This window comes from Acipenser ruthenus, chromosome 11, assembly GCF_902713425.1.
Source record: "Acipenser ruthenus chromosome 11, fAciRut3.2 maternal haplotype, whole genome shotgun sequence".
NCBI classification, from domain to species: domain Eukaryota; kingdom Metazoa; phylum Chordata; class Actinopteri; order Acipenseriformes; family Acipenseridae; genus Acipenser; species Acipenser ruthenus.
The window spans coordinates 7,178,121-7,189,356 of NC_081199.1; the positions used below are offsets into that span (position 1 = coordinate 7,178,121).

General features: G+C 39.2%; 2 protein-coding genes across 3 annotated transcripts; one reads left to right on the top strand and one right to left on the bottom strand.

Annotated features, from left to right (window-relative positions):
• Positions 1–1,110: 1,110 nt before the first annotated feature.
• Positions 1,111–3,530, bottom strand: LOC117426571 (small nuclear ribonucleoprotein Sm D3). 2 transcript variants are annotated; one of them, XM_034044273.3, is made up of 4 exons: positions 3,384–3,530; positions 2,259–2,400; positions 1,787–1,979; positions 1,111–1,324 (listed from the first exon to the last, which is right to left on the bottom strand). In XM_034044273.3, the coding sequence occupies exons 2-4, from the start codon at positions 2,382–2,384 to the stop codon at positions 1,260–1,262; spliced, it is 384 nt and encodes a 127-aa protein (XP_033900164.1). In that variant the 5' UTR covers positions 2,385–2,400; positions 3,384–3,530; the 3' UTR covers positions 1,111–1,259. The 2 variants fall into 2 exon arrangements, with proteins under 2 accessions (XP_033900164.1, XP_058889164.1); XM_059033181.1 differs by lacking the exon at positions 3,384–3,530 and adding an exon at positions 2,792–2,907.
• Positions 3,531–3,607: 77 nt separating this feature from the next.
• On the top strand, positions 3,608–11,190 carry LOC117426805 (protein GUCD1-like). Its single transcript, XM_034044842.3, has 6 exons — positions 3,608–4,432; positions 5,933–6,011; positions 6,570–6,735; positions 7,033–7,124; positions 7,651–7,892; positions 8,320–11,190. The coding sequence occupies exons 1-6, from the start codon at positions 4,426–4,428 to the stop codon at positions 8,409–8,411; spliced, it is 678 nt and encodes a 225-aa protein (XP_033900733.1). The 5' UTR covers positions 3,608–4,425; the 3' UTR covers positions 8,412–11,190.
• Positions 11,191–11,236: the final 46 nt, after the last annotated feature.

Consider the following 11,236-nt stretch of genomic DNA (forward strand, 5'->3'; position numbering starts at 1 on the left):
TTTAACTAGGGCACACTAATTTGTTCCAGCCCATTTTTTACTTCGCGAAAAATAAATGTATTGATTCCACTAACAGTAGCATCTGGGGTTTTGACATAGGCTTTGATGCAACAGTAATATTGATCTACTTGTGCAACATATCACTGTAAATGATTAACAAGGGAAAAAAAGAATAACACATTTACACTTTAAACAGCCCAGGTATCGTACCGTTTGCTTGTTAAAAACACCAATATACCGTGAAGCTCTATTTTAATCATGTGTTTCCATATACAGCACATTGTTACAAATAAATACAACATTTTTCCCGTAACTTTAAAACTTTCACCGTTCAGTGTTGCCCATTTTTAACAAAATGCACAAAAGCATTCTAGCAAAACCACTACCTTCATATTGTGTAAACAATGCAGCCTTGGCTAAATGCCCAATTGATTATTCTGCACAGAAGACAAGCATATACTGAACGCCCTGCCATTGCACTTTTTTTTTTTTTTTTGTTAAATGTAGGTTCCAGACCTATACAAAGTTTATAGCCTGTTTTGAAAGCTGTACAAGTAAGAGAAAGCCTATCATTTGCTTTTTAAGAGAGCTAAAGCTATACATGTGCTCTGCTGTTATCAATTGATTAAAAGCAGCTTAACCAATACAGACACTTATGCCTTTGTCAGGTGGTTGCATTTACATTCAATAACATATAACGCTGTTTTGCTGTTATAGTAGCAAAGATATTTTTTTGTTAGCTTTTAAATATACTTTAACTATAGGGAGGCAGCCAAGTACATCTAATGTTTGTTTTAAAGACTTTGATCACTATATAACCATTTACAGAGGTAACTATTTGCTTACCATTAACAATCTTTGGCAGCCATATGGCGACTTCGGAAAGTTGGTTACACTCTCTATATTGAACATTAACTGACAAAATTCAAACATTACTTGTAAAAACACAGCATTTGCTTTCTCACATAATATACTAAACATGTTAGGGGGTACACAGTTGTATTGATTAGTATCAGATTTGTAGGTGTATGTACATATTTTGGCAGCGTTGTTCCACCATGACTTTGTTTTATCATCCATGCTAGTAAAAAACAAAATGCCAAACACAGGTGTTGGAATACATTTATTATGGCCTTGCATCAGTCAATGCAGCCTCCATGCAACTGCAATCCCACTAGAAGCACCCAACAATTATAAAAACTGTACAAAAAGAATCGAAACAAAACTCCATGAAATCAATTTTAATTGGAGAGTAAAGATTATCGTCTCTTTTGGAAAATATTCCCCCGACCCATACTTCCACGACCCCTTCCCCTGGCAGCCACTGGAAAGAAAAGAAATAGGTTATTGAACATTTCACACATACAAGTGGACCTGAACAGCAAGTAAATGATACATAAACTCCTTGTACCGACACATGGTAAATAAAACAGACTAGTCAGGAGTGCATAATAATCAGAGAAGCAGAACAGCTGAAGGCAAGCGCTCAGATTATAAATTTAAACATGGGCAGGCATTAAAGCTGCGTGTAGCCCTGTAGGTAAATATGAAACATGCAGTATGTGGCAGAGTAGCTAATCCAATTACAAGCCCTCTATGCAATTAAACCCTTACCAAGTCAGCCTCCAGACAAGGAGAGTCCTGATAAGACAAAGCAACCACACAAGACATGTGCAGCAATTGTTTTCTAGTGTGCTGTTAAACAGTAATTTCAATTTTATTTATGTGTGCAAATCTTTGCTTAACCTCAATCTGAAAGCAGAATTGGTTTAATCCGACTACATACCTTGGGCTTTGAGAATCGCAGCTTTTCCTCTTCCAGCCCCAGAACCTTGGTTTTTGTTCTTCATACTCTTCAACATCGGAGCATTTTTTAACATGTCCGGTAGTATGAGGAACCTGATCTTGCTGCCACGAATGTAGACCTGTTCCAACTGTGCGACACGGCCATCTCTGTACGTCACAGTGATATTGGACATCTGTAAGCAAGCACAAAAAGTCAGAGCGTATCAAATGCTTCAGAGCAGCTAGGCAACACAACTTACACACTTCAAATGTTTGAAACGAATTAGCAGTTTATTCTTATTTGTATGCTGTGGAGCGTGACCCTGCTGTTTACTATGTTCTGCATATAACATTGTTGAAGTGCATCAGATAACGTCCATTTTACAGAAAAGAGCAATACTGAAATGCAAGTCAGGATAACATTAGTGAGCTGTTGATACAAGGGGGACCAACAATACTTTATTTTGCCTCACCTGGCAATTCATGTTGTCCTCAGCTTCAATGAGCTTCCCTCTGTAAACTTCACCGGTGTTGGTTTCACAGGTAACAATATGACCCTCTGCCTCATGAAGAACTTTAATTGGGACTCCGATAGACATCTTTCCTCTGCGATTGCTGCAGGACAAAAGTAAAGGTTAGATTCACAGCAAAATAGTGCCAATACAAACACAGCTGCAAGCATTTCTTAACAGACAGAGCAAAGAATTCACCACAAAACACAAATTCCCACAGCAAGTCAGCCACTAAAATAACCTTAGATAAATATTTCAGCTAGAGCATGGATGGGGTGTAAATTTGACTCCCATTGCATAGCAGTTTCACCCATTCCAGTTTTTATTATGGGGTGTCTGATTAAACATTGTGAAACTGCTAAGCAATGGGAGTCTTATTTCCATCCCTGTAGTGCCTTACTCACTTTGAAAAACCACTGCTGGGTTTTACGTGTATATAAATAATAATAAAAAAGCCAGCATATCTGCATGTGTTATTACAAGCCTGAACTTACTAGACTCAATTTATTTTGCAGCTTCAACAAATGATTCTGCAAGGTAAGTTCGAAACTCCCGCTACAAGAAAAAGAACCAAGTTGTTGTTAATAATAGGGCCCAACCTGATCACTGACGAACACAGGTAACAATACAATTAGTCCTCCCAAGGCAAATGGGTTAGTTTTATTTAATTAGATTAGTAGATGCAGGATACATTAGAGTACCTGTGTCCTTTCAAAATAAGTGCTATATTTATTTACACCCAGACTGCACATATTTCCCTGCATGGATTTATGGCCTCATCTGCCCGCCCCCTATAAAATGCGTGTGATTATATATCGCTACATCATACGAAACGCAGAGTACCTATTACAATTCTAAAGCCATTATCTGTGTTAGAAAAAAATATTCATCGTTTTGAATTAACATCCTACCCTACCAGACACTTATTTTACTCCATTTTTCTGGGTAAGCCGGTGCGACACAAGCGCCTAAACACAGCCGTTCATTCATGGTTAGAGACACATTTTCACCAACGGAAGAAACATTCAACTTGCAAGAAATAATACTACATGGTTATTAAAGTCTGTAAATTGAATTAAAACGTACCTTTTCAACCTTAAACGTCGCGTTCTTTGTTGTTCTCAGTTTCCTCTGTCTATCCGGTGTTCGGTAGCAGCGTGTATAAAACCGCCTCAAACAGCAATCTTGTACGTATCCCACGTCCCACAATGCACCACGTTGACCTGGATTCGAAAACTTCTTCCGTTTTGAGTCCCACCCCCTCGTACGACAAATGTGATGCACGTTTGGACTAGGAGTTTTTATTTAACATGGAGAAAATGCTATTATAGTCAATTCATATCTGTTACATTAGTGGATGTGTGCATAGCTAGGCAAGCTACGGAAACCAATGTTTTCTAAAGTCACATTAGTTTACGGTAAAGGGTGGAATTATCAGAACTAGAAAATGTTCCAAATTGATCAGTTGTAACCAACTACCAATCGTATATGAATATCTGTTCACGGGTCAAGGTTGTAAAGATGCAGGCTTGCTGCTGAGCACACAATGGTAATGAAACTTATTGTACTGTTCTATCATTTGCTAAGCACGTGCAGCACATTGAATACATATTTGACTCTAGCATAAGCAATAATATATCAAGATAAGCCCACCGTATAATGTACAGCATTTGTGATGTTAATGTGTGGTGGTAGTGAGGTAGTCCAGTAGTAAATTGAGATTTGGCATCTTGTTATTTCGCTTCATCCAGGTTAGGGGGCACTGTGGGATAAACACTTCCAACCAGACTCTCTCTGTTTCTCTCACTAGCTCTGTTTAGAAGTACTTCCTATTTATAAAAATCCTCCTTCGAATATCAGAAGGAGGAAGTTGTGCAGGAAATCCCAATCGGGGGCGGAGGGGAGGCAAATGCCGGAGGGAGAGTGGTACTTCCGAAATTAAAAACAAAAAAAAAATGCTTCAATAAGATCGATACGATGGCACCTGAACCTACCGTTATAACAAAACAAAGACATGCATGAATAAAACTTCATCCAAATCATTCAAAGCGAGCAAAAGTGATACAGTATAGCACGATTAAAACAACAACAACAACAACAACAACAACAACAACAACATCAGCACAGAATGACAGGTAAGAGAAAGTTATATATTTTACGACCAAAACAAGCTCCCTAATAGAAGTGCAAGATATCAGTCGTTGGGCCATCTGAAACTGCGTTACTTTTTAGTTTTTTGTAGTGCACCATATGGCAACCATATGAGATACAGTTTTGCTATTGCTATTTGCTATTGAGATATGCATGCCATCCATGCGTAGGGGTGCTGCATGGTGTAACGCTGTACCGCAGTGTTCATACGGGGTTACAGTAATATTATTCATATTTGTATAGTACAGTAAAATGCGATTGATGTCAGTTTCATTAAGACTTAGCCACCACAGTCTATGCTTGTCACAGAACATCTCATACTTAAAACTGTCGGTTTATTTTTTACTACCGGCTGGACCACAACTATAATAAGTTGACGTTTATTTGGACGGTGTCTTTTCTGTACAGCTCACCCTTTGATCTCGCTCATAGACTGCGGTTGTGCTGTTATTTTAACACAGTTAATCATCTGTGCGGATTGTTTTCACCTTACTCAGTATCTAGGTGCAGTACTGTATTAGTTAATGTGTGTAACTGGCTGGTATTAAAACAAATGTAGAGACCATTTCCAGTATGTATTTGTGGTGAGCTTTGTGTAGTCGCGCCTGTATTTGAACGACATATAGCAACAAATAACACTACAGAAAAGCAGCTGGAGCCGGTCAAGTTGAAAGCAAACACATAAGAAAAAACAGTGCCAGGGTCCCATGCCTAGTGTAGTAATAATAAGAACAAGAAGAAGAAAAATCCTTAAAAAAAAAAAGATAAATCCTTCAATTGCTAAACGAATCAGGTGTCAGCACCATGACAAAGTAGAAATAGGGATTGTAACAAAATATTAAAATCACAGATATTATAAGGACTTATATTTATATTTGAATGTAGTTTGATACAAGAATCAAGAATGTTCAAGATATTTTATTCACAACTTGTTATATCATTAGATTTTATTTATGTCAGTTAAAAAAAGTTAATAAATATATGATTTTTTTTCTTCTAAATAACCTATATGCAAAGAACACATACATAGCTAGGGTGTACATGGCCTCCATTATATCTCCATTGTTGGGAATAATAATACTAGCAGCAGAAGTTAAGTCTGACCATTTATAGTAACTGCACACCAGGCTATCCTGAGAGTTTTCCCAGAGACTGTAATGTACACAAGCTAAAAATAAGCAAAGGGAATTGCTATCTGTTCCTCTGAAATCCATCATAACGATCCGGGCTTGGGAAAGATCCGTGCACTTTAGTTTTTCATCAGTAATGCCCTGTCCAGCAGAACAAATCCAACGTAAATTATACACAGCTTTATTGGCTAAACTAATAAGTGTATTTCTATCTGTTACATTTTAGAAAAGTAGACCCAAACACCTTAACATCTCTTACGGACTCAAGTTTGTTATATAATTTTGCAGCGTGTGATTTTCCCTTTTCACAAGTCGGAGCATGTCAGTGCTGTAATAGTGTGGTTTGTTTCCTAGATGTCCAACTGAAAGTACCTCTCATTCGGCAGCTGTATCACTGGGACTGTGGGCTGGCTTGTTCCAGGATGGTTTTGAAGTAAGTATTTCAACTGTTCTTGTTTGGTTAGGGTAGCAGAGATAAGGTCGTCTTACCTGGAATCTGTTTATAGGGTCCACACAGAATTGCATTTACAAAAGAACTGCAACTGTGAGACCCAAAGATGCCAATAATGAACACAAAAACCCTTGAAAACATGCTGAGACAGGTTTTACTTGAAACTGCTGCCACATGTACAATACCCTTCAGCAACTGAGAATACTTTTTTGTGCAAGTTGGGCTGTGTGTGTAATCAGATTCTCTCTTGATACCTTGAGCTTGGACAGGAAACAGTGTGGTAATAAGTTTTGTAGCCCCAGCAAAATGAAAGGGATTCCTGAGATTGCTGTAGACATAAGGTAGAACTGAAGACAGAGGACAGCATGTTACACCTTTTAAAGAAAGTAATGTAAAATGCAGGGGGGGGTGGGTGGGACAGATGGTTTCAGGGGCACATAGAAACATTTTCAAAGGTATCAGAATTTGGGGGGGGTCCTGAGCTGAGAAAGTTTGGGAGCCCCTGTTGTACATGGCAGCCACCACCATCAACTTGCACAGGTACCTGCATCCAGTGAGTGAGGAAGAGTTCCAGAATGCCTGCTGGGAGCTCAAGTTGACGGAGAGCGTGTGGACGATCGACCTGGCCTATCTGATGTGCCAGCTGGGGGTGAGGCAGAGGTTCTGTACCCAGACCCTGGGTGTGGACAAGGGCTATCGAAACCAGGCGAGTGGGTCACCAACAGCGCTGCTTCAGTCTTTGTTAATTTGATAGTGCAAACCAGATGTGATGTTTGATTGAATAACTAGTATAGGGAATTGGGGGACATGCTGTAGGAGCGTTATAACCGGGAGTACTGTATACATTATTCAGCATTGTAGCAAAACATTTAGATACGTTTTCTCCAAACAGTGTGATTGATTGGAAACCAGGTAGTGATGTGTTTCTGATTAGTGATATCGTCTGAGTTCAGCTTGTACGTGTGTGTTGGGTATTTGACTATCTCTCTGTTTACACCTCTAGTCGTTTTATAAGAAGCATTTCAGTACTGAAGAGGACAGAGTCAATGAGCTGTTTGCCAAAGCCGAAGCCAACGGTGTAGTGGTGGAGAAACGGTATGAAACATTTTATTAGTTACTCAGCATTTTTCTTTTAATATAAATATGCTGTTATTAGAACTGAAGTCATTGTATTTTGTGTCTTGCTCTTAATTGTACTGTAATTGTAGTCTAAGTCGTTCTGGGTAAGGGTGTCTGCTAAGAAATAAATAATAATAAATAGATTTATTTATTTATTTATTGGTTTTGAACACGTCATGGTCATTTTATTTATCTTTAACAGTGGCAGATCCTAATACTACCACCCTAAACCCTCTTTCCACATATTATCATTCTATGTATAACTAAGCCAATAAATCACAGCTGAAGTGAAAGCAATTAATATTTAGTGAAACAACAGCAGTATTTAGATACATTGCTGTTTAGGTCATTACCCATTCAACACTTAACAATGAGCTAAGCCCATTGAATAACATGTTCCCTGTATCATGATTCAGCATTCTCACTGTTGCTGCCTCCTTTACATACAAAAATGAACTGAATGTTACCATTCCTAATTCCCGTGTGCTCTCGTCTCGCCCAGTTCTGTAACTATTCAGGAGATCCAGAATCACCTGGCTCAAGGACACGTGGCGATCGTGCTGGTGAACGCGGTCCTGCTGGTCTGTGACCTCTGCTCGACCCCTGTCAAGTACTGCTGCTTCCTTCCTGTCGGCCAGAAGTGCTTCTGCAGGAAGCCAGACTATCAGGGGCATTTTGTGGTGGTGTGCGGCTTCAACAGGGCCACAGGCTGCATCTTCTACAACAACCCTGCCTACTCTGACCGTGAGTTATCCATTCAGACAGCAAAGAGCACTGGTTTGCAAAACCTTGTCCAGGACAGAGGCAATCAATTAGAATTTTATTTGTAGACAACAGCCCTGTGGCCATAATGAAACATAACAGATCCAGCCAGCTGCACACAATGTAAAACATGTGCAGTTCTGAGCTGTTCTTTGAGGCTGATTTGCTACAGAGGTTGGCAAATATAAGGCTTTATTTCAGTTCTCAAGATTCAGTTCTTATGACTTTCAAAGAGCTATGTTTACAGTATTCTTGCTGTCTGGGATATTCTCCCCCCATTAGCGGATCCAAATTAGACTAATCTGTATTACCAGAAGTACCACATTTGGGAGAAAAGCACAGGTCTCATTTCACGGATCACGTGCTGCACTCTTGTAAAACCCCTTCCTGTGTGCTGTGTGTCCCCCAGGAGTGTGCAGCACCAGCACCAGCACCTTTGAGGAGGCACGGATGAGCTACGGGACGGATCAAGACATTCTCTTTGTATACAAGGAGAGCTGATATCCGCGCGGAACACTGGACACTCACTGTGACCACCAGTCTATGCAGCCCCGGACACGGCAGGGCTCGTGGCTCTCAACCATGACTTCAAAAAAAAAAAAACTCAATTTGTACAACGGACTGAGACCCTGAGATCCGTCACTGTCTCTCTTTTCATCTCTTTCTCTCTCGCATCAATTCTGGGTAAAAAAGGGAAAATTTAAGGTTAAAGACAAGCAGTGGGGGGAAAAAAAACACAACCAGCGTTTTAAATCTAAAGCCTAACAAGTCGAATGATTACTAAATGAACTACCTTAACCGGCTACTATTCAGATCACCCAGGTTGTGACGTTCCACAGCCAAGGAATGCAAACACAGTTTTTAAAACCGGATAACTAAGAGGGTGGCTTATGCTAGCTGGCAAGTTGTGGGGCACCAGTCCTTGAGGACAGTTGTGCACCCCAAGAATAGAAATACAGGGTGTCCCATAAGTTGGCTATCCTTTTGCATAGTTGTTAATATTGGCTGTCTCACTGTTTTCGTTCAGGTTTTAGATAATTTTGATGCGTGGTTCAGATAGTCAGCTGGGTATGGCCATCCGATTTAATAGAGAACATCTGATGCCTGGCTTATCGGACACTGTAGATTAGTGGTAGGTAGGAAACTGTATCCTGAAAAGTCCCGAAGTTTCACCGCCTTGTCCTATAGTGTTTATTCAATACCGACACCTCGCTGGAGACACAATGGAGACACGGCATGAAGTCTGAGGTGTTTCTGTGCCAGGCAGTTTCTAAGAGCAACCGTTTGAAGATCTTTGAGAAGAGTGAGAGGTTATTTTTTTCTCTTTTCCATTTTGATCCGCACTTTAGATTTGGGAGACCACCGCCTGTGCTGTGATCTAGATTTAAAAGGGCAATATTGTATTTATTTATTTTTTTGCAGGAGGGAGGGGGGGAGGTAAAACATCTTGTGTGATCTGTATTTTTTTTTGCATTGGAGCGGAGTTTATTTGGGGAAATCCTCACTGTGAATCTCAGGTACTGCATTTGGGTAACTAGTGCATTATTAATACTATTCAAGGAACGTAGTGTTTTCTGTTCACGCAACAGAGCTTAAGAGGGAATAGATTTTGCAGAAACTTGCTATCTAATCATGGGAAGAAAAATGGTGTAAAACATCAGGAAATACAAAGTGACCTCACAGGGACCTGAACACTGACTGGGTCAGCTGCCTGGCTAGTGGCGCCCCCTGTTGTCTACTCATGGCTCATCCATTCTCAAGTCACACTTACAGGAAATTAAAATTAAAGGTAATCAGTTTTCCTTGAAGATGAAATTGAAATGAAATGTGTTTATTTTAACATGCATTTTGTTTAATCAACTGCTTCATAACTTCCGGGGTTTATGCAATATAAAGGTGTTATTATTTTTATTATTATTTTTTGTAAGACTAAATGTCTGTGTCTCATTAATAAGTGAGTTATTATTACCTTGCACGTTTTTCATTGCAACAAAAGCAGTGCTAAAAGAAGGATTTGGGATCAGTGTAGAATCCTGGAGCCCAGTTCACAAAGTTTAGTTTATAAAATAAAGTTAACATTTGTCAAACTTTTCCTGAATGTTATTTAAGAAGCCAGCAACAGTCTCATGGTAATAACAGTTTGTTTGATTCATTAAATTGTGAGTTAAGCTTTGTGAATTGACCCCAAATGGCAAATCTGGAAACATCCCTTAAACCCTGAAACCATAGTATTACCATAAAGAGCTTGTTTTTCAAAGCATCTACTCCAGTCGTAACGCAAACACTTTTTACAAAACAAAGAAAGAATATAACTGAAGATCTCGTAAAAACACTCTCAAGTGTGTTGTTCCTGACACTGGAGTCGATACTTTGAAAGTTCACCCCAAAGTTCAGTGGAGGTGCAGCTATATATAAAGTTTTGCTGCCTGGTGCTAGAAAAGAAGACTGTAAGTACAGTTTATCACTGTCTGTAAACAAATGAAGAGCACAACAGTGAAAAGATCCAAATGGAAGTGAAGATAAGCATGCCCTGTGATTGACCAGTGTTAGAGTGGAGAAGTGAGTGCAACCTGTTAATGGTCAGAATCCTGTATTTTGCCCATTTAAGAAACTGAAGCAATCCAGAATCATACCGTACATTTTGAGATCAGAGAGATTTGATCTTTTCATGTTTGTGCTCTGCAAATGGTATGGAAGTGTATCCCATTCTGGGATATGAACATGCACACATTTCCAGATCACATCCTTAATGTTTTTGTTTTTACATCACTAATAGAGTCAGGGGTGTGAGAAATTTTCAGTGTTGGACTTTTCAGATTTGTATATGGTAACAAACTGGTTAAAACACTGCACTGGAGTGAACACACACTTCTGTCACAAACGCATTTATTAAAACACTGCAGGGGTATCTCACACCCCTTAACAAAGTAGCTCTTTTTATTCTTCATCATCTTAGAATAATGACTTTTCAAAACCAGCTTATCACTCCTTATAGAGTATCTGTAGCATAGTGTTTTGGGTTTTCTGTACGTCGGAGTGTTATGGAGTTAGTAAAGGTATTGCACCACAAGGTTTTCCGAGTGCCATAACCGTACTGTATTACATGCACATGCATTTATGTTCACATGATCATATGTTCATATAAATGTGTATGTTATTTTTTTTTTTTTCTGCTGTCAGTAAATTTTAAAGAAAAGTTAAAGCCTTTTGAATCTAAGCACACGAGGAAATGTAACGGAATTATATTCACGTAATCAATAAAGTATAGTATTCAACTCTGGTCCAGCTCTTCAGTTTGTACACTAGAGGGTGCTCAATACCCAGTT

What these genes read in the sequence shown, in the direction of transcription:
- LOC117426571 (XM_034044273.3), bottom strand. Translation starts at nt 2,384, where the DNA reads ATGTCTATCGGAGTCCCAATTAAAGTTCTTCATGAGGCAGAGGGTCAT. An exon ending in AGGACAACATGAATTGCCAG is followed by an intron (nt 1,980 to 2,258) that starts GTGAGGCAAAAT and finishes GCTTGCTTACAG; the next exon opens with ATGTCCAATATCACTGTGAC. An exon ending in TGCGATTCTCAAAGCCCAAG is followed by an intron (nt 1,325 to 1,786) that starts GTATGTAGTCGG and finishes TTTTCTTTCCAG; the next exon opens with TGGCTGCCAGGGGAAGGGGT.
- LOC117426805 (XM_034044842.3), top strand. An exon ending in GGTGTAGTGGTGGAGAAACG is followed by an intron (nt 7,125 to 7,650) that starts GTATGAAACATT and finishes CGTCTCGCCCAG; the next exon opens with TTCTGTAACTATTCAGGAGA. An exon ending in CAACCCTGCCTACTCTGACC is followed by an intron (nt 7,893 to 8,319) that starts GTGAGTTATCCA and finishes TGTGTCCCCCAG; the next exon opens with GAGTGTGCAGCACCAGCACC.